The sequence below is a fragment of the Solea solea genome, chromosome 1 (genome assembly GCF_958295425.1).
Source record: "Solea solea chromosome 1, fSolSol10.1, whole genome shotgun sequence".
In the NCBI taxonomy this organism is placed as follows: domain Eukaryota; kingdom Metazoa; phylum Chordata; class Actinopteri; order Pleuronectiformes; family Soleidae; genus Solea; species Solea solea.
Window position 1 is genome coordinate 15,487,816 of NC_081134.1, and position 26,819 is coordinate 15,514,634.

General features: G+C 39.4%; 1 protein-coding gene across 1 annotated transcript in view; it reads right to left on the reverse strand.

The window, feature by feature from the left end:
* The window catches only part of pth1r (parathyroid hormone 1 receptor), a 42,133-nt gene that overhangs the window by 8,564 nt on the left and 6,750 nt on the right, over positions 1–26,819 (reverse strand). Inside the window, exons 2-6 of the mRNA XM_058638243.1 lie at positions 13,795–13,897; positions 7,507–7,617; positions 7,220–7,341; positions 2,960–3,054; positions 1,318–1,504 (exon numbers count right to left, since the gene is read on the reverse strand). Of these exons, the coding sequence (XP_058494226.1) occupies positions 1,318–1,504; positions 2,960–3,054; positions 7,220–7,341; positions 7,507–7,617; positions 13,795–13,897 (618 nt within the window). The remainder of the gene's footprint in view (positions 1–1,317; positions 1,505–2,959; positions 3,055–7,219; positions 7,342–7,506; positions 7,618–13,794; positions 13,898–26,819) is intronic.

The following is a 26,819-nucleotide window of genomic DNA, read 5'->3' on the forward strand; positions in this document are numbered from 1 at the left end:
CAATGCATTCAGGTCTGTCGACGTGGTCCAGACCACCTGTTGACGTTCAAAGCGAACATAAGAAAGACACTTAAAGTGTGGCATGGTTGTTAGTGTCGGAAACTATTTGAGAAGCGGCTGAAATGTTGGGATTTTTACACACAACCATCTCAAGAGTTCAGTGAGTGGTAGTTGATGCCAGAGGTCAGAGGAGAATAGAGGCTAGATAGGATGGAGATGATAGAAACTACCAGACTCAGTCACTGATTTGTTTTTTCCAAGGTACATTTTGGTCCGCTCTCTGTGTCGTTGTTAAACAGACATGTACTGGTAATGCTTTCTGCATTCTCAAAACTATCGTTCTCATTCTTCACCTGTTCCATTAAATGAGCTGCAGAGGGAGTTGAGACTTTATGACTTCATCTCACTAAATGCCTTTATTTTCAGAATGGACTTTTTCCGGCTTAAGGGAAGGTGAAATAAAAAAAGTCACTAATTTCAATGCACAAGGACAGCTCGGAACACACAGCATGCCAAACCTCGAAGCAGGTGGCGACCAGCAACACTCACTCACTCATCTTCTATCATTTTATCCTCCACATGAGGGCCGCGGGGGAGCGCTGGTGCCAATCCCAGCGGACATAGGGTGAAAGGCGGGGTACACCCTGGACAGTTCACCAGTCCATCACAGGGCGACATAGAGACAGACACCCATCCACTCTCACACCTAGGCTCAATTTTGAGTGACCGATCTACCTAAGCCCCAAATCTGCATGTTTTTGGACTATGGGAAACCGGAGAAAGCCAGAGAAAACCTGCCTACAGTGGCAGAAGACCGCATATCACCGGACATGTTATGTGAATCTATTACATATTATGTGAGCCAGTCAGTGTAGCAGATCAGTGCGGCTCTCATGTATATGTGGGGGGAGGGGAAGCACCTCAAATGATCCTAAACCTGCAAAGGTGATAAAAATGTGAAGTGAGAGGTCCTGCTGGAACCAGTCAACAGTGTGCAGCATTTGTTCTGACAGTTTGAACAGGGTCCAGAAATGATTTACTGAAGTGAGGTGGAAAAAGGTGACACCTTCTCACCCAGGAGGCTCCTTCAGATGTGGATCAGAAGTGAAATGTCTTTAATTATCTACAACTTAGGCTTTTAACCTTGTCTTTGACAAAACAGAACCTGCATGACTGTGATAAAACTTAACTATACTATGATTTCTCCAATAGAGATATAGCACTGAAAACTTCAACAACCAGCATAGGAAGGAATGTGATTTTATTCATTCAAGGACAGATCACTTGTTGATAATTTCAGTGTGTTGTCTTACTTACAAATTGCGTTTTGTTGGCTGGCGGTGTCTCGGTGATGGACTTAAGGTCTTCCACTGTGACCCTTTCCATGTTCTCCAAGGATGATCCAGAGTAAAGAACAATGTCCTTCACGAAAATACTGACAGCTCTGAGCATGTAGGACACAAATAGGTGCATGTGGATGTAGTTCCTGGTACAGTGTAGTCGTCTGGGGAGAAAACAAACATGAGACATGAGGTCAAAAGATCAATCCACTGAAAATGTCGTTTTTTTTGATGTGTTAGACGTGTTGTAAGTGTGCGTTTTTTCACACGCATACACTCACACACATTAATAATACTCAACCTAATGAGAACCAGCTGAAATCCGCACTGACCATAACACATTCCTGAGAATTAGGGGCTTGAGATGCACAAATACTGACATTCTCTGCTCAAAGTGAGCTTTAAAAATAAAATTGCAAGCAATTTGGGAAAAAACATGCAAATTTCCTTTCTGAAAAACATCCTGTCCGAGAGTTTACTGAGGAGTGGGCCTTAGAAGCTCAGTTACAGTTGGATCAATATCTGCAAAGGTTATTTCCTTAGAGAAACAAGTTAAAAAGTCGGTATGGCTTTTATCACTATGGCTTTTTTACTTCATTCCAATTAAAAACTCAAACTAGAACATTTAATAAATGTCAGAAATAAAATATTAAAACAATCCCTGACTATTCAAATGATTATTTTGTCTCCAATACTATCTATTGAAGGCTTGATAATGAACTGAATGTTTGACAAGCTGCCCAGCAAAAGACTATTGATTTTCACAAAAACTAATCTGGTGTACATTTCCCAAGTGCAAAATGCTCAACACAACTGCTAATGTGAAATATCGCTTTTCTCCCCCTAGAAAACATTTATGAGCTCTCCTGTCTAAAAGCTGACATGTTGAAGGGGAGACATGGTTGGAGTGCAGTGGAGCACAGTGCCAGAATGTCAGTTGGGCCCCTGGGATAACTTATTAAAGTCATTTGGCCCATAGATTTCCTGGTGCCAGTTGGGAGCTTTCCTAAAGCCTCCTGACTGCCTGCCTGTACAGTGAGTCACACTGGTGAGAGCATTAGTGAACAGCACCTTCCTGTCACTACCTGCTCTCAACTAAATATGCAAATAATTACCTGAATTAATCAGCCACAAAAGAAGAAGAAGAAACAAAAACATTTATTATTATTACTTATTTATCTATATGTTCCAGTAGGACATATAAACACAGCCTTTGTAGCTTAAGAAATGCAATTTTTTACGCTTGGTGGAATTACAAAATCAATATCCAAGCAAAAAAACTGAAATCAGCATGAACATACCGAGGTAACTAAATGCCAGGCAACAAGGCAAGTATTGCTCCAAGCCATAAGGCAGATTCCTTGTAAAATGTAGACATATCATAGTCTGTTTAAAACTCAAAGTAAAGGTCTATGGTCTGATACAGTTTTCATATTTCATGTTGCGTATTTCATGCCACGACACTGGAAATTGCACGACTTCATGATAAAGCCAGCTTTTTTTCCATTACGTCCTTGCATGCTGATGAAATAGGCGTTCATCCTGCATCGGTGTCCTTCTCTTGAGCGTTTTCAGTTTCAGTGTCTGATCACAAAAACCTAGTGACGGCATTCACTCACCGGAAATATCCCAAGATGATCACAGCCACCATGAGTGATCCTAGAGAAATGGAGTACCCCACTGTGTAGATGAGATACAGACGGTGAAACACCTCCTGTTGGAAGAAGATAAATCGGCTTGAAAATCTCCAACTGGTAACATAAACATTTAATATGTTATTCTCTTTTAAATATGCAGATTATTTGAAAAACTCATCAATAGGTTTGATCTCTCCAGGACAGTGCCCCCCCTCCCCCTCCACCAACTCAGCTGCTTTAACCACACGATTCCCCTGCACCAGTCTGTCCTTCAAACCTACCCAGGTGAGAAATGAGCTTAGGGAGATCAAGGTGAAGAAGGCTACGGGTCCCCACAACATTGACTCCAGACTCCTCAAATCCTTTGCTGACCAGCTGTGCAGGATTAGGAGGATCATCTTCAGCATGAGCCTGAAGCTGGGAAGAGTACCACAGCAGTGGAAGACATCCTGTGTGGTATTGGTGCTAAGGACACCTTCCCCTATGACCTCAGCAGCTACAGGCCGGTGGCACTAATACCCCACTAGATGAAAACCATGGAGCAACTGGTCCATTTTCACCCCGTGCACTGTGAAGATCATGTTGTCAGCACTTCTGAAGGACACAGTGGAGCACTTGAAAGTGGATCTACACCTCACATCCTGGATTTGGAACGTGGCCGTCTGCAGTACGGTAACAGTTTTTCTCCTACAGCTCTCCCTCCTGTCACCTGCAGAAGTTTTCTGGTGACTCGGCAATTGTCCACTTCTTTACAGAGGATGACAACAGGGAATTGATGCAGGATTTTTTGGAATGGCGTCTGCAAAAATTGCCTCCATATAAATGTGGGAAAAGCTAAAGAAGTGGTGGCAGATTTCCACAGGACTGAAGTCTTGTGGAGTGCAGGGGGTGCTCTTAAAGACCTTCTACGACTCTGTGGAGAAATCAGTCATCTTTTTTGTCTGCTAGTGCAGTGGCACCTCGACAGCAGACAGGATGAGGCTGGAAAGAAGCTGGTAAGAGAGGCCAGCTTGGTCCGAGGACGCCCACTAACTAAGTGGCCAGGGAGTTTTCCCTCAATATCCTCAGAATGATTGCTTATTAGTAGTAAGTAAGAAAGCTGTTGTATTTGAATTACAATCTCAACATGTTTTGCTTAGTATGGACTTTATAAGGTGGTACTAATGGACTAATTAAGAGCCAATATGTTACTAATTTGCATGCTAATAGGCAACTAATTAATGGTGAATGTGTTCCCTAATCTAAAGTGTTACCCTATTTTAAGTTACTTAATGTCTATATTATGTATGTACACACACACATATATATATATATATATATATATATATATATATTTTATTATATATATATATATTAATATATATATATATATATATATATATATATATATATTAACACACATATATATATATATATATACACACATATATATATATTACTTAATATTTACTACCTTTACCTTCACCATACATTTCTCAAAAGTGGGACTAATAAAGGACTACCTGATCTTATCTTATTTTACACAAAAGCACATGAGATCTGAAATAGTTACACTCCACTGCCCACTTCTCCCAAAGCATAGCTTCAAAATACATTAACCTCACTGAGTTTAAAAACAAATTAGCACCTGGTAGCAGAAATATCTCAAGTACTATAGGAAACAGTATTTGACATGGGTGATGGGCTAGTTTGGGATAGTTTGATCTACTATAGAGAACTATTAACTAAATCCACATTGATGAGGCCAAGAGTTCCCATGTGATGTAACCAAATACTGCACTGCTGTTATCATTTAGCACCGGGCTTCTGCGCCAGAAAAAAAAGGGGGTGTCTAAGATGTGGTGGTGGTCTGCGGTGTGGCAGTTGTGCTGTGTGGGGGCTTTCCTTCATGCATATGTCTTTGTCATTAACTGCGACCACTCTCTCAGAGGCCCATCAACATAACACAACTGAAAATAGAAAGAAACTGAAGGGCTCCACAAACGGGGTTGTGCCCTCATCATCCGTACCACATGTAAGGGGGAAGAGGAAAATGCATATTGGACATCTGATATCTGTAGCATTTCATGGAAAAAAAGTAGTGAAATCCAAACAATGACAGCTTTCACGGTCCTCGGCCAAACGTAGGGGTCACACTTAAAACACACTTAGTTGCATACACTGCGGTGTATTCAACAACAAAAAAGACGAGCAGAAGCCTGTGGATAAATCATTTAGTCAGGAAGTTTAAATACATGAAGGAAGACGCAGCTGCTGAGAGATAACAGATTCACTCTGCCTGAATCATTTTTGACCGTCCGCGTGTGCTAACAGCGCAGCCTTGTTCGTTCATCTGCCCAACACAAATGCACAGCCTGTCTGAAACAGAGAAGCCAACTCAACTGGAACTCAACTGCAAAGTGCAAATGATGACGTTGCATTAACATTTGTGAACAAGACATTGTTTGTTTCCCTCAGGCTCATTGCTCTACTTCAGATTTGAAATAATCACATCAATCTAAAAGGTCAAGTTCATAAAGTAACTTGCTTTATATTCATTTGATTCCTAATCAAGCTACACGGGTGAGACTTGTTTAACGTTGTCAATGTGAATTTATAAAACCGTTGTAAAAGTAATACTAATGCAGTTAATCAGGATGAATTATTGAACTTCTTGGGATTAATCTTGATTAAGAAAATAGTTATGTTTATATTGTTACAGTGTCCAACTGCTCCAAACGGCTGTTAAAATAAAAATAAAATAAATATTGTAGGCACATTCTTGCTGTTTTTGACCTTCTTACAATCCTCAGGAGTCCCATTCATCAAATCCCACACAATGATATAGAAATGCAAATGCAGCAGGGGTCACATCTACCTCGTTCAGTCAACTCCAAATGCTTGTAGTAAAAAGGCTGCTGTGCTTCATTTATATACAATTATCTCAACAGGCGCTGCACTGTAATGCCTATGTAAGCGCTTTGCTGTATTGGTGTTATTTGCTGTAAGATCCACAGCTTGACTCTCACATGCTGATTATGTTTGGATTTTATGTTACATGTGGTTAAGCTTTGTGAAAAAGTCGTGGCTTCAGAGTGTTCATACAGGAGTGGAGTTTCAGTTGGAGACATAGTGAAGTATGAATGAGCGGGGAACTGAGAATCATGTGAGGTTAATTATGCTTTTTTTTTTTTTTCTCCTCCACAAATCTCCTCCACAATGATTCCACAGTACGTTGCCTGTGCTAAGCTTCTGTTAATAGCAAATTATTTGACATGAGCAACCACTGCATTACACAATGCCACAGTACACAACAGCGGAGCAAGAGCTACTCGTGGGACATGTATGAACATTGGCTTTAACACTTTTGCAAAACACTTCATTCAAGATTTCATTCATCTGTCACAGCAAGTGACAAAAATAAGACGACATCACTTATTTTATTTTTTAACACGATGAGCTGCAGACAATTTGAGAATGTCAGATGAAAAATAAGACATATACTGTTAACCCCAAGGTACAGCAAACACTTGCAGCACACTACACAATTTATACCGTTACTTTCCATCTGGTTCCACTAAAAACGCACTAAAGTATAAATAGTTCACCAACCCAATTTTGGCCTCAGCAGAGGCAACATTTTGTGTTTCAGACTGTGACATTTCTGTCTGTCATCAAAGGAAGGGGAAAAATGTTTTTTTTGGTTGGTTTAAAAAAAAAAAAAACTTGCCCTGCAGTGCCCCAACTCAAACCAATCAAACACCAACAGGAGAAGTGGGATGAGTTGGAGCTTAAACGGCAAGCCAGGATTTATCAGATATTACCCATAACCCATTGCTCCTGTGGCTGGGTTGAGAGCAATGTCACACTTGATTGTGATGTTTTCATGTTCCCATTATTTTGGACACATAATGGTAATAATGTTGAAATGTACAAGTTTAAACTTGCAATATCCATCCCTGCAATCATTCTTAGTTCCCAGTGAGTGGAAGCTGGATTTGAACTTGAGCTCTCTCTACATTTTCACAAGCTGCTGTCTCCGTCTCGTAGCCCTAACATTGAATTAAATATAAGTGTATTTGCACATTTGTACAAGTCAAACATCACTTTCATTTACGAAAGTGACTGAAATTACGGGGTAACATGTTACAATAGTTGTCTAATAGGCTGAAACGTCTTAAGTGGCAATTGCTATTCATTATCATGGAAGAAGGCACAGTGAAGATGTCATTTAGCACGTAAATGGACATGAGACGATCTTACCTTTTCATGGCTGTGGTTGTAATGGTAGAGGAATTTTGCACATTCGTTATAATTGGCCCATGTCTTGTTGATTGAGGCCAGCTCCCATGTTCCATTGTTGTCACAACGACGATAAGCGAGTCCTGGACATCAAACAGAAATCTATCTTTAATCACAAAGAGTGCCCACTTACACATCATCAGCTTGTCTTTGATTTAAACTTGCATAATTGTATTCAAGATGTTCATGTATGCTTTCATACATGCTTCAGGGTTTCAACTGCTGCGTGCACTCAGGGCCAGACCTACCTCTGTGGTTGAAGTCATAGATATACTCTGGACAGGCGGTGGATACGAGCTTTCCCGGAGGCCCTTCTGGCCAACACACAATGCCATCCCATTCTGGTGAGCAGAAACCATCTGCGGAGACAAAAGCAGTGATGACATTTAAAAGAGCTCGTGGTTGGTGCCAGAATTACATTGCTATGGGAAGTTTAAGAAGCACAACTGCACAGAGCTGACCTTTTTCACATGAGTAACTCACTCACTTCCCAGGCAGTACATACTGTATTAGAGATACAACCGACTCAGTCAACATCAGTAAGTGGCAGGGCTGTCAAAGTTAAAATTATTATATATTTAACGATGTCGCCAACTCCAAGCACTGTGTTTAAAAAGACAGATACAATTAAACAATGGTGTCTCATTCATTTAGTCATCTAATCTTATGACAGCCCGAGTAAATAATGATAAAAATGGGAAAATCTTGCCACATTTCTCACTGAAGCAACTTAATCACAGACCAGTGGGGAAACAAACTAAAGAGCAGCCTTTCTTTTAAAACCTAGACTTTTAATTTCAACCCCTTTCAATCTAAACATCTCATCAAACTGAACTGAAACACATACACGACCATGACCTGCTGACGTAATAACACTCTCTCCGTCTCTTCTTGTTTTCACACCGGCGTTTCTCCTCATCCCTTTCATCTGTTAGGGTCACTATACAGACTCCAGTAAAACTACTATAAACTATTATATCCAGTGACCATAGATTATGTCATTATTATTATTATTACCATGGCGTTAATGGTAACCATGCCTTGTTTCATTTTATTAACGTTACATCATTGCATACTGTATATTAAGGTGTATGTGTATGTATTATTCGTATTACATATGTGAATAAACCTATAATGGAGGAGTTTTTACTGTACTTATATATCTGAGGCTTTAATGGTGGCTATAAATAAAACTATTATAACAAATTCTGCTGTCCTTTATAAACTAGGACAGTTGCATGAACTAAACCGTCTACATGTTAATAAGGTCTAAAGAGCAAAGCTTGTAATCTATGTCAAGACTGTAGATAAGAGCTATTTATCGGTTTTGTTTGAGAACATACATATTTATCCACTCCGCCTTCTATTATTGTGGGATCATTATGACTTGGTAATTTCCCAAAACTCTAATAAGAAGTCTTGTGTGTTTGTTGGCTTTTTCTTTCGTAGAGACGGATTCAATTATTCCCTGAGACATTGAGCGCATTGTAAAATCCTCAATAGTCTATTACAGAATTGTCCCGCCCTCTTTCTAAGACAATGTGGCTTTTGGAAATGGCCAATCGATCTTCAATTGGGATCATGCGTTTTAGGAAATGTCAAAAAAAATGAGGCGATTGTAACAAATACTAAAAGGCCACAGTACTACTGCTGCTAACTATTACTTTATTTTTATTATTATTATTATTATTATTATTATTATTATTATTATTATTAATAATAATAATAATAATAATAATAATAATAATAATGATAATCATAATGGCAACAGTAACACTTAATTCCATCTCCTCTGGAAAGACTAATCACAATCCAGATTTGAGGAAATTCGACTTTTAAAACACATTTTAACTTTTACTTCACACATTTTGTTTGCAGGATTGTCCAGCAAAAGAAAACTATTAAAGGAATTTTGATAAATCAATGAAAGACCAGAGGTTTTTTTAGACTGTGGTGACAAATATTTAAGTGTGTTTAAATGTTCGAGGAACTATTTTAACACAAACTTTTTTTCCTGTTACTTTCTACAGGTCCGCGCGATGACTGGTATGGGTTTTACGGAGCATCGCAAAAAGCTGTGACATCTATTTTCACTGAGGGAAGCACGGGATTCTGTAATAATGTGTCTATACTTAGTTCAGACAAAGAGCTGAAGGTTCAAAGGGAAAAGAAATCTGTTTCGGAGCACAGAAACCCTTAATTGTCAGCTAAACTGTGGATCTCAGTCTTGTGTTAGTGGGAGCAAAATCCCTTTCCACACAGATTCCTGGCAATAGTCGCTCTTATGGTTTTGGCATTTATATTGTATTATTGAAAACAGCTGCCCCACTTTGACCACTAATAAGTAGCTGAGGATAAAACTAAAACTATCCTCTCTTTGCAGTAGATCCATTATTTTCTCATTCCTGTAATCAAACTCACAAAGAAACATCTGAAGCAATGACGACATGCTTTTTATTTGCCTGTCACTCGGAGTAGAAAATTAAAGAGCAGACTGAGTGGAGCTGACTGATTCCTACAGAACTCTGTTGGGAGAAACACAACGTTTAGTTTTGAAAATCACACTGACCACACATCCTGGAAGTAAAGCAGAATTGCTGTTCACTTTTACCCTAGCTTTTATTACCATAGGACCACCTACAAACAGGCCTAAATTGAACAACGAAAACACACACATACGTATATATATATGAAATTTCCAGTAAATTGCTTGACCACGATTTAAATATAACTGTAACTATAAGGGGTTTTGGTTTAAGTGATGTCACTGGGGTTTTTAATATGGTTTTCATTCCCCCGACTCATTTTATTCTGACCTGCAGATGTCAAAACACATATTGCACTTTCTCCTGATACATGCAACCTTTTACAATGATTGCTGGTGTTATTCTACACCCAGACCACAGGCTTGAAGGCTGCGCTATTTTCACACTGCAAGGTCTGGGGCATCGAACCCACATCCCTCCACTGTCTTCTCCAGGCAAACCTCAGTGCTTCCCTCAAAGAAAACCTTGTCTCAGCCGCGTAATGGAGACATTTGTGTATTTAAAGCACAAATGAGAAATAAAAACAAATACATAAAATGCTGAATTGCAACCAAACCAAAGTCTCAGCCTCACACGGGACTCCCATCTTTTTTCAGTGAACCTGAAACTGCACGATCAATTTATTGTGCTGAGCAAATCCTACATTACACACTGGTGGGGTTTTAAAATAATCGTCCCTCTACATCTCCCATAATAGTTCAGGAAACCACAAGCTTACAGCGCCAGAAAAGAAAAAAACCCTCTGGGGGTGGTCAAGGCAGGACAGAGGCAAGACAAACACAGATGTAAAGCCAAAGCACCAAAAAAAATGCTCACTCGTAGCTATTCTCCGAGTTTACCTCAACCCACAGCTTCAGTGTTATACCACAACACACGATGATTTGAAAAAGAAAGAAAAAAAAAATTACACAAGAGTGGAATCTGTCCAAATCCTAACGACCACTTCAAGGAGCCATGCTTACACGGGTCATCGGGAGGCAAAAGGAATGCTCTTTGAACTTAATCTCAAATCTTGACAGTCTCCATAAATTTATTTTACATCACAGCGAAACCACTACACAGATTTTAAATGATCTCCACATCACTTAATTACAAACAAACAACCAGAAGAGAGGATGACGTTCCAATCAAGTTCCAATCAAGTGAAATCAAAGCACTGTATGTGCCATTATGTTAAAAAGAAAAGAAAAAAATGACTCTGATCAAGCCTGAGAAATGAGCACATATGTGCTTATCCAGGCATTCACAGCAACTGCACTGAAACCTTTTATTTAATAAGGTAATGTGCTTATTCTAATTCCTTCAACTGTAATGGGATGGAACCGACATGTGCAACCTTCCAAAAGAGGTCAGGAAAGCGTCACCACATGCAAGATGAGTCAAACTCAGGGTGTGACAGCGTCAGCAGGTCAGCTCCCATGTAACCCTCAAACAACACCTCAAGCCTCTCGCTGATTTGCCAGTCGCTCCTCCCTCAGTGGGTTTGCTCGTAGAGTCAGAAATGTCCTCAGAAATTCACCACGGAACAAATTATACAATTGTTCATTCAAAACATTTTCAATGGTCTATTTTGTGACTTCTGCACAATTATTGCTACTTTATATCACTACTAAATATTTGATATAAAATTAATCCTAACTTTGACTCAACAACACATAAGAAGACAAACCGCCCCCCAAGGATGTCCACATAAGGCGTTACGTATTATTCCCATGGCAATTTACCAAGGATGTGCCTGTGGCACAGATGCAGCGTGAGCACTCAGGGCTAAAGAATGAATAAAAGTAAGCAACATTTCAATTTCTAGGTGAGATAAGGTTAGTTCAACATTTAATTATGTAAAACAAGGAAAAAATAAACACGTTTGTAATAGTTTGTGCACATTTAACATCCATTCATATGTTATTGCATATGAATGGATTCAATTGGCGTTTTTTTTGTTTTTTTTTTAAATGATGTGCTCTTCATGTCTAAGTGTACTGAAGACTGAAATGACTAATTTGCATTAGTCAAAAAATCACTGTCTAAGCAATAAAATGAAAGAAAAAGGAAAAGGAAAGACAACTGCAGATGTGCTTGGAGGTGACTGCTGAAGTGTGACACAGTCACTGTGGCGTGTCAACGGTGATTAAGGTTGATGTGGTCAGATGAACAACACAGACTCATCTGAGAGAGAGCTAATGTATGAATGCCTGCTCTGCTTTTCATTAGTGTCCGTGACCACCGTGTAAAAAGTGCAGGGTTGTTATATAAATCCCGGGCATCTTACAGAAGCTGCTGTCCGGCGCCTGCACTTCTTAATAGTAGCAATTCTGTCAGTTTCTTAAATCCAGTTTGAGATTTGTGGATATATATCAAAACCATGAAAAGTTGGGGAAATACCACAATAGGACAAAGTAACTACAAGGGATGGTCAACAAAGGTTTCCTGTGTTCTGAGCCTGGAAGTAAACATTTTTAATTATGTGTTTCATTTACAAGGGGTATCGTTTGGAGGGTCGAGGAATTCAACGCGACCACAGCACACTGGGGTTAAAGAGAAAATAATACGATTGGTTTGACTACGGAATCCAAAATCCTCCTCTGAACAATCAACTGGGAAAATGACAGTAACCACAATGAGATAGAGTACATGCTGGCGTCTGCTGGAAAACTGGTGCTCTCAAGACACCCATAAATACACAAATACACCCCCAGGAACAGCTTAGATCCCGGCGTCTGGAAAGCCTCGGGGAGGACAAAGAAAACAAAGCAACATTTTCACATGTAACCACTTAAAACTACACATTCAGCTGAAAGAGTGGGCATACTCAGTCAAAAACATCATTTGTTTTCTTGAGTCCTAAGAAATCACATTCCAATCTATCACAATCAAGAACGAAGCTGCTGTCACAGTGTGAGACATTCTCACTTTCACTGTTGCGGTCACCGGCTTCTACAGCTGATTGTTGTGCTATTAACGCCGACACTTTCTGATAAACTCCTGTCTGTGTGTTGCCATGCTGGTAGTCAAGGTAACCCCTGCATTGTATATTACATGTATTTCAAATCTGAGCTATATGTAGCTCTGTTCTGTGCAGCCCTTCGGGTATTTATTGCAATCTCCACTGAACCTCTCCCTCTAGCTAGAATTCATCAGAGATCTTGCTATGGTTGAACACATAAAGTTATATTTTGGGGAAAAAAAGAAAATCCTACTACTGGAAACATAATCGATGTAATTGAAGTGGGACATTGCCTTTGTATGAGCCTGTATCTCAATCTCACGCATCCAGCAAAAGGGCTTTCATTCAGTTTTCATATTGCAGTCACCTCTCTAGGACCTGTACCTGTAGTAAATGAGGTTTTTTGGTCAGTAAACACAAACCATGATTGACAGGCTTATTGATTCCACTATCTGTTATCTGTCCAACAACACTGTCCTCATTCAGTCAGGAGATTTCCCTGGCAAACACCCATGTCTTTGTCAATCTATTATGGCATTACACATATTAAATTCTATCAGCCCTTGGGTGTAGATAATCCTTTTTGGCAAAAACATTGGATTAGCAGCAAAACAGCATGATAACATAGAAACACCTGTAATATTCTCTCACATTACTGAGGCTCTTTCAAAGACTTGTACAGAAATGGTTAGACAGTGGTTTTAACCCTCTTATGACCATCATGATAACCAGGCCACCTGGATTTATTTGGATTCAGTTAAATGCCAAATCCTGGCGGCGACATTGATGAGGCCCTGATATTTCTTCTAACGCCACCATGGATGTGGATAGTTGTGTAATTTGGCATAAGGCATCCACGTTTCGATTTCAACATATTATGAGTAGATACCTTTATCTGCTTAAGATATTCTTCATCCATTCATTGTCTACCACTTAATCCTCCACATGAGAATGGGTATAAAAGATTAGAAAAGCGCTATATAAATACAGACCATTTTAAGGATGCCAGGATTAGCATTGTGTTTGACTTTTGTTTTTGGACTTACCAGGGACCTTGTGCTTTGACTTAATGGAACCCTCGCACTTCTGTTTGGCTTTGAACAACAGGCCGATCTGTTCCTCTTTGGTGAGCACGTCATCTGCGTAAACCTGCGAAAAAGGAAACGATGACAGGGTTAGAGAAATCAGTGTAACCACATCTCTAATGCTAATGCTTTAACGATTACAACATCAACACGAGGGGTTTGTGATCCCTCCAAAGATGCACATTTGCAGACGCAACTGGATCTAAAGCAACTGTCCTGAATGCGAATAAGAGTGTGCATGAAATGAATCAGTTGGCTGATATCCAGCTGTTTCAAACACCCTCACCCTCTCTACATCCCTGGTCATGGCGCTGCAGACAGCACAATCTAAATCCCCCCCAGTAAAAATACTCCTAGAAACATACACAAGTGAGAATTTCTCAAATAGAATATGAATAAAAGTGACAGCGTGGCCTGGAAGGTATGTGTCTAGGAGGTCAGAATAGATTGTACTTTCAAAGTAACAGTTTCCCTGTCAAGTGTTTAAGAGCTAATATTTTTCTATGTCTTTAACCGAGCAAGCGTCACGATCATTTTCCTTGAATTAATCATATTCACTTGGTCATTGTTCCAGGTTGTATCCTTGTGGTACACGGCAAGTAATCAGACATGACAAGATTATAACATGAACCAAAACAACCGTTTATTTCCAATATTCCCTTACACTTAATATTTTCCCAGCTTTTGAACATTGTGTGTGAGTGTGGCGTGGTAGCTCAGGTGTGGTTTTCCAGTCAAGGAAACATTTTCCATTTCCATTCTAATAAGTCACACTGACTGGCCCGCTGTTTGCCTACGGATCACTTTTGGGCAATGACAAATATGACTGTATTAAAAATGACCACATTTATTTTTAACAGAGTGTGACAAGGAAAGTGGAAATAAAAACACACAAATTTGAGCTTTCATGGTGCTTTAAGGCATACTGCAATATGCATCTACAGACTGAAACACAAGCTACCATGTGTGCCTGGAGAGGTACGGCTAAAAAAAACAAAACAAATGTCCTGTCTTGTCTTTGTGGTTCAATGATGCAGCACAAATAGTACAAATGAAAGACAGACGTTCACTCCGAGCACTTGACTCCCTGACTGCAGCTGCAACTGTCTGCTTCAAACACAGATCACACAGCTGGATGTAAAAACAAATCTAATTCATGTCGCGGGCCTGTTTGGATTGTAATGGTAATTCTGGCAATATCAAAAACATGCACTGGGGAAACATGCAGAGAATAAAACATTAGACGGAGGACGATGGAGGTTCAATTTACACACAAGATACAAACAACAAAAAAAAAAGCTAAAGAAATGCACCACACCACACTAATTATTTGCCTCTGATTTGTCCACGTCTCCCTAATGAATCAGCCTCCAAAGCCAATTAGCAGGATTATTACTCCACTTATTAGTACTAATTATCTAGCAGCTGCAGACAGAGTAAATGACGGTAGGACAGCAACAAACAGTATTTATTCTGTCAAAAAAGTATTCACTCACTAGGAAGTTCCTGCTTATGTGAGTGTAGATGTGTACGCACACTACGCAGCATCCATTTCTGAAGTGGGTTATGCTAAAAAAGACACGAGTGCCACTGCTGCAAAGCAAATCCGGATAAGTATCTAAGAAAACATCTAAATCTGCATGTAGACACAAGAAGTTATTTGGGAACGAAGGCGTGTATACATTGTCTCTGGTGTGAGTGCGTAGTTCCGTGATCTTAAAATGAGACTGTAAATACCAAGCTGTCATGGCTTTGCGGCACACAAAACCATAATACCTCAATCCATCAATATTTTCACTACTCGCAGCCCTGAAATAAGGATGTCCAGTCTGGGAGCTGAAAAGGGTTACAGATTGGAGACGTTTATGGCTTTGCACAGTAAACAACCACAGATGGAACAACATTTGACCGCAGGTGAACAAGGATAGATACTACCTGTTTACTGTGCTAACTATGCCAATATAGAATATTCCACTGACAGCTCCAGCAGACGTTGACACTATTTTCATTGGTGTTACTTCAGGTGAAAGCTCAACCAACAGGAAACTATAGAGACAGTGAATCTGGATGCCCATGCTCCAAACTGGAATAGTCCACATTTTGTTTTCATTAGTGGATTTTCGCAGTTTAAAATTGAAATAAATTAGATAATAATATGTTATATGTGGCTATAAATCAAGGTCATTTCTTCATAGTGGTTTGAAATGTCAGCCAGTTGTGCCTCACTTCGAAACACTTTGTTCAGCTCGTTTCTACAGCACTGAGTGAGAACATTGTTCCATCACATTAAGAACAAATATCCTAACCTTTGCGGCACAAATCAAGCCACTGTGAAACATTAAACTAAAATGAGGCATGTAGATTCAGTTTTTTCTTCTTCTTCATCTACAGACCTCTGCTTGCAGACATGTAGAAGAGTATCATTTACAGTTTTGAGAAGAGAGTCTTGGGTAATAAGTGTGCCCCCTGATTATTTCTGAAAACTATTCCTCTTCCACTGGCCAACATCCAAACCTCCAACGTAAACACAAGCCTCACGGGGAGAAACATGGACATTCTTATTTACTGCATATCATTCAAAACACAGTGTTCTTTTTGTTAAATGCTTTTGAGCGTGAGCCAAAATGAAAATTAGAAAAATACACACCACGTAAATATGTGTGTTTTCATCACCGCTCGCTAGAACACAAACTCAATAAACCACAAGTTTCTATTTGTCTTTGCAAACTGTGGCTTGATGACTTAAACTGCAGCTCTCTGCGAGGATATAAGACCAATATTGAGAGAACTGTATTTAGGCTGCTGTGTCAAGACAGTGTGGAACCGCCGTGACTAAATACTGACACTATACACTATGAGAGTAAAAGCACCTTTACAACTTTGTTTTACTATTCTAATTCCAGCACTTGCACGTACACGAAATTATTTTAGGTAACCAAATGTTGTATTTAGTAATAAAAGATTAACTTGTCTAGTGCCACAGATGAATACAGTCAGTGTTCGTTTGTTGATTCTTACATTTCTTTTTTTTTTTCAATTAAAAAAGAAAAAAAAATTGTGCCAACTCATGTGGATAGACGCCATGCATACATTGAGTGGAGACAGAGGGTTTACGGTACATTACCAACAGTCTTGATTGTGGACAAAGTTATGCATTTCTTTTTTTTTTGTTTTTTTAATCAAGGAAGTTGTGGTTAACCAAAGTCATTTCCTGAAATGTTCTACAGTTAAATCAGAGAGTCGATTGCTGGAGCTTACAAGGTTGACTTTCATTAGAAAGCACAAAACATAAAAAAAATAGACCAATTCTGTGTAAATCTACAATAGAATTGGACTAAAAGTTAAGCCCAATATCCTTGAAAAATACGAAACGTTACATAATAACAATTCACCATCATGCTGGTTCCATCAAGGGCTGCAACGATTATTTGAATAATGAGGCTTTTTTCTAATTATTAAAACAAACTTCCTGATTTTTCAGCTTCTTAAATGTGAATATTTTCTGGTTTCTTTCCTCCATATAAGCAAAAAAAAATTATTAAAAGTGAGTGATTTTGGTTTGTGCACCAAAGAAGACATTTCAGAACATTATCATTTCCAGATTTGACCCAATTTTTCAACATTTTCTGGCATATTACAGACCAAACAACTGCTCAAATACTCAAGAAAATAATCGACAGATCTATCGATTATGAAAATAATCGTTACTTGCAGGCCTAGATCCAACTACCATGTCCAATTGGTAACATCTAAATGACTGCAGTTAATTCAAACTAATTTAAGACATGTGTCTTCCTATAACCTCCTAAATTTTCTCCTAAGTTTTAACAAAATGTATCAGCCATCTTCTAAACCACAAAAAGCAACCTTGTGACAACAGCCAAATAAAAAAAATGTTGTGCCATAATTAACATAATTTTAATATAAGAAACAATATCCCAAAAATCTCACTTATGACAGACTGCAGTTTAGACCAGGAAAAACTGAATCGGACAGGAATCCTTCCATAGGATGCTTTAAGTGACAGACAGGAAAAGTCTTTTAAATTGACCAAGGAAATCAAAAGTGCGATTTAATTATAGTGATGGGGGAAGTTATGATGTGCTTCACAGAGAGGTGGCCAGAGAACAACTGCCAGTTCACATGCAGCGTCTCAAGAGCTGACTCTGCTTTAGTCAGTCCACGCTGCTTTGTCAGTGTGTGTGTGTACGAGTGTCTGAAACATGAGTTTGGATTTCAACAGCATCATCTATCGTCATGTCAAATATGAACAATATGAGCATCATAAGTTCATTTAAACCAATAACACAGATTCAGATGTGATGCATGACTGTCACTGAGTAAAAGCAGCTGCTGCACTTCTGTTTGCATGCACCGTTTATAAAGGAAGCCTAATTCCATGTGTCTGTGATATAAATGCGGTGTCTTATGTCGTGAAATCTCCATGTGCATGATGTTAATGGGATGGAATCATCAGTTTTTATTGGAATTCAGGTTACGTTCCTCCCTCCATGAGATAGAAGAAGCGGTTTTCATCTCAGGATGAAACTATTTACACATTCAAGGTGAAGGGTCGAGCCGTGTGCGCCAAAGAAACACACACACAACCTCAAGTGAGTGTTCCGAGATGATTGATTGTCAACGTTAACCCCCTGATCTCAACTCCGCTTGTGCCTTTGCCTGGAAACACAAACACATATTCATTTATCTGTCATTTCAGAGTCATCCAATAATGCCGCCCTCTGTTCGCTGATCCGCGATCCAGCGAGGATGAGATTGCTCGGTAAATGGTTGTATAAAGTGAGACATTCCTTCCCAGGTCGCACTTCATCACATGGATGATAAATAATATACAATAATATTTAGTCAGGTCGCTGTAAAATGCCTCTATTATGGGAATACAGTAGAATGTTTGTTTTATGTACGTGTTTTGGTCATTTGCCATTCTTTACACCATAAGCTAACATTCACTTCCTTGTTGTTGGCATATATTCAAAATTTGATCCCAAGGGTTTTTTTTTTTCCTGTACGTTTTTTTCCTCCACAAAATGGGGGGGGGGGGGGGGTCTCGAAAATTATAACTCCGCTGAATCTTGTTTTTAATGGCCTGTCCTCTATCTGGAAAAAAACATGAATATGTTACTTTTGACATATTGCACCGCATGAATGTTTTAGCGGATGAGGTTCCTGGATATTATAAACTCTATGAGTCAGTGCCACTCCTCTTCAACTGTGCAATTTACATTTGATGATAAAAACCACAAACCACAAGACTGGTTGTCCTTTGGAAATGCTCGCAGACCACATTCTGACTTAAAGCAGCATTTAGTTCCTAATTATACCCTACTCCAGTCGTTAGCTTGAAGAACAGCACTTTTGTCCTTGATGGAAACATTGTGTGTGCTTTGAGAGGCGGCGCACTTCTTGTGGAGTCCCGATAGCCGTGAATGCATTGTTCTCTAAATTAATAGGGGCGATTTGTATCTTACGTAAGTCGCAGCGATTTAATACGTAGGAGTATGGGTTGTTATTTTAATAAAGCGATGTGAATGCATCATTTCAATTTTCATCAAAAGCTTAAGTGGTTACACAACAATCAAACACACTGCACATTTCATCTTTAATGGACGCCACAAAATTGTTAGCTAATGACACACGTGGCACACAGCTAGCAGGACAATGAGTCAGAGTAAATGTAAATATAGTGATTTGTTTCTATACACAGCTTATGAGGATTTCAGGTTCAAATATAGATATTAAAGTGGATTTGTAATCCATTAGAGCTTTTTTTTTTTTCCAGATGTGACGGATTGTGTGGTTTCATTACAACCACTGTAACATTAATGGCATATGATACACTCTTGGAAACATCGGCAGTAAGCCTCTAAATCACGGGAGCGGAGAATAAAATGCAGTACGAGATGATGTCAGTGTTTATATTAGCATTTATTCCTAATTGAGTCCATCACAATAATAAGAGACACAAACTGTCCAGGACGATTTGCCACTTTATACTTTCACATTTAATGTTAGAAAATAGACTTCAGCTCATGAAATACACAATTCCCTTTTTTCCCCCCATCGTACAATATCAGCTGTAATAATGAATGAGAAGTCAAATTTGTGGGTCAATCTAATTAAATGGATGCAAATGACCTTGACCTACAACACATGTGCAAGTGAAATAGATGAGGTCATGAAAATGTAGGGCTCTAAAATATTTATTAGGATGAGCAGCAGGTATTTTCTAATGGACTCATTCATTTTTAAAACAGGTTTTCACCAAAATACATACTGCTGACGGAAAAGTTTTTAAAAAAAGGATAAGCCTCAAGTCTGAAAGCTTGCCAAAGGTAACTTCTTACACAAAAAGGTTTCATGAATAAATGAGGACTGTTAGGTGAGGTGGACATGCTGTGGTGGTTCAGGTCAGGTAAATATAAATATAAGTCACCACTGCTACAAAGGCTTCTCCTTTTTATGGTAATGAATGCATTTAATTTGGAGAACCTCTGTTCTAGAACTGCTGTGCCGAATCTTATTGCCAGTATTATAAATGTTTGCCTTTAGGCTGGTTTTCATTTCAATACTACATTTCATGCTATAGCATCAAAGCCTTTGCCTCAACAGAGAAGCCATTTCACAAGTCAAAATAGAAGTGAGCATCAGCCGCCCTCGACCGACCATCAGTAATCTCAGCATTCACAACATTCGGCTCACTCAAGCCTGCCTCTTGTATGCGATATAGACACTGTCTATAGGATTATGTCTATATGTCTATAGATTATTGATACATGGTTGAACACATGATGCATGATTACATGATGCAAACCAACACTCCAATAAGGATCACCATATTGCAGTTGCCTCTGTGGTAATAACGGCTAGAAAAGTGTTGCAGAACCTTAAAATAACACACTGACATTTACTTTTTTTATTTTTTTCTAGGGATAATGTTGCATCGCTTCATGTTATTTGTCATTATTTTTTTTTTGCACATTATTGCTAAAAAAGTGTTTTATACAGTAAGGTCCTTTGATTATCACATTCCATTCAGTTCATCTGAGAGGACAAATATGTTTGTGCCCAATTAAAACAAACGGCTTCACTATGAAATATCTATATGCTACTGTCTCATAAGCTCCATGAATGTTGTTATTTTTTACAAATGGCTAAAAATGATATATTTAACAAAACCAAACTCCTTTCATTTATTCATTTATTACAGAAACATGCTTGATGAAATGAGCCAAATGAATTACATTTTCAAATGCATGGCAATGCACATTGAAACCAAGACATTCAGTTTTAATTGATGTTATTCAAATTCAAAAGCAGTTGATCAAATTGTTCAAATCAGGTTCAAATTAAGTGGTTCACATTCAGATATTAACAATTCAACTCTCAGATTTGAAACCATACAGGCGTTTTTTACTATACTTTCATGTAGTGATTGCATTACAGCATAAACTGAAGTCAGTGAACCAGAATATGAGAATATGTAGAATTGCCTGTCCAAAGATGCAACCCACACCCACACATGCACATACATAGAGAGAGAGAGAGAGAGAGAGAGAGAGAGAAATGCAGACACAGTGTGAGCTGCACAGGGTGCGAAGAATGAGGTCAGTGGCCTGAGAATGTTCGACTGAACTCTATGAAAAAAACACTCACTAGTCAAAAGCCAGAGACAGTTGTCCTTCTAACCTTGTAACCTAATGAAGAGTGTTACTTCGGCAGGAGCAGAGTGTAACACAGTAATCAGTGCACTGCTGCGGAAATTAAGAATGACTAATCATTTTTCCCACTTCACAAAAGGCTATTTTTGTGAAGTGAAGGCTCTCCTCTGGCTGGGGTCAACGTAATTTATCCATTCATCTTCTACACCTTTATCCTCCACATGAGGGTCGCGGTGCCAGTCCCAGCTGACATAGGGTGAAAGACGTGGTTCACCCTGGACAGGTCACCAGTCCATCGCAGGGCCACATAGAGACAACGTCCAATAAACAAGGAGCAATGGGGATTGGTACCTTGCTTAGGGGTACTCCAGCCCTTGGACCTGGAGTGGACTCTGAAAACAACAACTCTTTGCTCGAGAAGATTAACCTCGTATATCTATGCCTGCTTAATTCTTTAGAATATGTTTGCCACTTTATCAACTGTTAGAAGCCTTTTCTGGTACAGTGTTCTGTCATTATTATCTGGCAAGGACACAAGAATTTCTGGTTGACTGCTGCCACGTTTGGTTTTGTGTCACTTCGGTGATTCCAAAAGAAAAAGGATTTCAAACACCAAAGTCGCAAGATAACACATTTGAACCTCCTGGTGGCAAGAGTGGATCAGCACATTCTTTGGATTACAAATCTCAGTTTTCAGTCAGAAAAGCTGCCCCTTCTGTCCTCTTATCTGTGATCAGTTCAGCGCTAGAGTCCATGTCACAGGGTAACTGACAGCTCACTTGGCCACATGCTCTAAGAAGTCATTGTCTACGCCCCATAAAACCACACTAAGAAAAACTTGAACTGTCCCTCGAACATCCAAGTAAAGCAATCACACTGGAACAAAAGCGTAAGAGGACTAGAGTACAAAAGGTCACACATGCACAGGAGGTACACTTCATGCAATCAACCCTTTTTCCACAGGGTAACATGCAGCCTGCTGCCTGCCAGCAATTAGGACAAGGTCGTTAATATAACACCCGTAAGTGCAAATTTCCCAGAAAGCCTCAACATTGTGGACTTAATAGGCGCCACTTAATCAACCAAGGTGTATCTACCAGTGATTGCTTATATTCTACTTATCAAAGAGAATGAACCTTGTGCAGATGGTCACCTTGACTAAAATCCCTTTCACTCGAGCAAACGCAAAATAAAACCTAAAGCAAATGCAAAATCGCGTTGGTGCTCCCTAAAGATCTCAGCAAAGAGCACAAAGTACACTCATAAATGAAGAATCACGATATGCGGTATGTGTCTTTTTGCAAAAAAGGTTATTCATTAAAGAAATATCAGACATTCTTAATCAAGTCATTGATTCCTGGCATTTTGTGACACAAGGTGAAAGAAAAAAAATGTGCTTGGTTTTCTATAAAAAGCTGTTTTCCTACAAATCGTTTGCTACAAAGGCACTAAATGACATGCCGAGGTATTAATGGATTAGACATAGAGATATATACAGTGCATATATGTGGCATTAAGACTGCATTTAAAGGATAAAATACACATCAGTGTCACAAATGTTAATGCACACAGTTGAGGATGGAGAAGCTCAGACTGTCTGGTAAGTGAAAAAAAAAAAAATGCAAGCACACATGGACTCCACTGTTAAAGGTTTACTCCAACTGAGAGGCCTGCAACAGCCCTGTCAGCGTGATCGTTCCACTTAATACAAGGTCACTGGTGCTGGGCTCCTTGAACCAGGTTTTTATGTGACTGAAAAGGACCAGAATTCCTGGTTTAAAGGCAAAACTCCACAGCAAACAGCAAAAACAGTGTGCATGGACGGGAGCAGTTCAAGGCAATATCACACATTACACACACTGTCAACACTGTACAGCAAAGAGTTCATTTACTCTGCATCAGATACACTGGAATACAAAACCTTATTATGAAGTGTTTGAGGTGTTTTTTTTTCTGAATAATGAAATTGTGATAGCAATCTCATCTAACAGCAAGAATTTCTTATGTTTAAATTTAGATAAAACATTATCCATGGTCTAGAGGAGGGCTGAACTAAAGTAGAACTGATCCTTGGTACATGAAAGGATTGGGGCCAGGGTTTCTGAGCTTTACCACATCTGCATAGTTCTAACTAATCCATTTACATTTTCTCCACACTGCACAACTTCTGCCTCGCTACATACTGTAAATAAAACTGAAACCACTGCAACACAGATCAAAAACAGCCTCCCATTCTTTCAATGGGGGTTTAAAGCTGGGTGATATTTCAATCACAATAACATAATGTATTTTTCTCCAATAGCAATATTATAAATGTTCAATATAGTGTGTGTTATGTCCTGTCTATGAAGAGGTTTAAAACCACAATTAAGTCTTTTGCACAAAGGAATATTTATCTACAAGGAGGCATTTGAATTTCCTTTTGTGCAGCAAGCGGTGATAGTCTTCTTCTTTTTTTTATTCCATTCTTTCTTCTCCCTTGGAAAACCACAAAGCAACTTGGCCGCTGACAGCTTCAATTTAGGTGCCTCATGTAGAAGCAACTAATAGCCCGAGGCAGACATGAAGTGCAGATGACAGAGGTCTTGTAAGCTTCAAACTCCCTTTTTCAAGTCAGGGAAGTTTGCGTATACTGACGTACAAATGGATGCAGAAATAATGACGGCTTATTGAATCATTGAGTGTCCCAACACGAATGCATTGTATCGTTTGTGCCATGCACAAATCCACATACACCCATTTGTTGCCCAGCTTTATATATGAGATTTTAATTTTATTTAGAAAATTAACTAATATAACCCTCTATTCATTGATTTAATGCGATTCAGTTGGGTAATCCTGTGTTTTGCAAAAGTAATACAAATACTTGAATTAATCAATTGACATTAAGTTAGTACATTTCAGTCCCCATACAAGAATTAAAGCAGATTCACATGGAACAACTAGTTGCACTATAACTCCACAACTTTGCAACCACACTCAAAGTTTGTGCTCCCATTGGCCCGGGTATTAAATGCCATGGAGTTAAGCAAAGTCCAGCCAAACGTCGCACGGTTATCTGAATTCAAAACTGGCAGATTTCCACTCCACTGCAATGTGAGGATTTCTTACTTATTGCTGGAAAAACTGGAGCGGCGAAGTGCATACTTATAAACCCATAAGTCCCCGAGTTTTGCAATGAAACAAATAAAAGGTCCTTTTAAGAAACCCGGCCTCCTCTCAGCCGTAAGCCATGTGCCAAGGGAGTATTCCTGCCTGAAATTTGAGGGATTTCCAAATCACGTGAACAACTGGTGTGAACTGGTCTATTTTCCCTGCTCTTGATTATTTAGAGAATAGCCTTTAAACTGTCTACAAACCCAGTCCATGTATTTAGGGGAGTAGAATAAGTCTAAAAGGGTTTTGTATATTTAAAAACTTAGTCCCTTCAACGACAGTGGGGGTAGGGCTGAACAGAAACGTCCATCACTGGCAAAAAACGTCTACATTGCTGAGAGTTTTCACATGTCAACTCAACTGAGGGGCTGTGGGATTCCAATCATATTGCCTGCAAGGAAGTCGTCGGCACAATATAAATACAGCAGGTAGCTGCTGGAGAAAGACACACAAAGAAACAGACTCATCATAGTGTGTGCATTCTATCAGTGTGTCCCACATCTTTTTTCATTCTGTGCTGCTATTCTTCTGTCCAATAGGGCAACACACACTTTATATTGGACATGATGAGACGCCTGTCAGGGGGAAAGCCAGCTGAGCCTCTCTGAAATGTGTCAAATTTGAACAATTCTGAGATAAACCATGTCAGACACATCAGCTGACACACAGAAGATGACTCTTAAGAGAAGAAAAAAGAAAAAAAAAAATCACCGCTACATTTATGACATGTTGACAACGACGACGAGAAATAGTTTTACGCTTTCGTCGACGCATGATTTACTTCGTACCCATCAAGAAGGTGTCAAGATTACAAAATGTAAGGCACAAAAACGGGGAAACATATCCAAACAGCAACATATTTGCGAATGCCGAAGATCACCGGGAAGAGGCACATCATTAAAAATATCTGTCAGACGTGTAAGTTTTTCACCGAGGTGTGAAACTGGCATTGAGTTACACATACCGTCGCATTCTTCAAGTGGAAAAGTTAAGGGGGGAAAAAATAACAGGGGTCACGGTAAGTCAAGAAAACAAGCCTTTTCCTGAGTCAAACACTGCCACGGTATAACCTTACCATGCCAGTGAAACTGAGAACCTGCCTATTAACACACACACGTTACGAGTCTGACTCAAAAGGTCTTAACTGAGCAATGTGTCAGTCAACACACACACACACACACACACACACACACAGCCACGGCATGAGGATGTACACCATTTCTACAAAGCAGTTCAAGAATACAGATTGCTGTTGAGTTATCTTGGATTTCCCCGAGCGACTGTGAAGCTCTGTAGTGAAACACTGAACATATAGATCACTGCAAGCAAACATGTGAAGTGACCGTCGACGACAGCAACAACACATCTCTAGAAACGATGTGCTGCAAAATTAGATTACAAAACAGCGCGATCCAAATCGGCCCACACGTAACCTCATTACACCCCGACCGAGGTGGGCATTAACATCATCTGTGCGCTCTCGCAAACCCTGCCACTTTATACTCCACTGCTGATGTCCATGTCTTCACAGTCCCTGCTCCACGACATGACACCGAGAGCGAGAACACGTTGTTTTCGGTGTGTTTCCCTGACTCTGAGTGCAGCATCTGTGGATCATCTCCCCAGAGCTACACACTTCCTGTGGTGAACACACTCTACATAAGAAATACGCAGAGATGGAGCGAGAACAAGCCCAACTCTGGTGAGATGGATATATTTTTAATCACATTTCGTTTCAGTGCTTTCAACACGTGGCAGCTTACATGGAGTACTGTATTCCCCGTCAGCATTTTCATGACATCATACAGTAGTGTTTACTTGTTGTGTTACTATTTCCAGTATCTTGCCTTCTTTATAGGCATCATTAGACTGCAACCACCTCATAACAATGTGTTTAAGACTTTCTTAACAATTCATAGCGAGACCTGGTTATAAAGTAGTAGAGCCAGCCAGGGTGACATCATACAATACTCTTATCCTGTCTAACTAACAGAGGGAAATCTAAAAAGCACACTGTTGAGAAGACAGTCAAAATGGCACTCTCTCTATTTTTTAAATTGCAACTTGCACTTTCTTAGAATATCAATGAAACAACAATTGGAGAACAGAAGGGTAAACCTATAATTCCAGATTGTGCCAGTGAAAACTCCC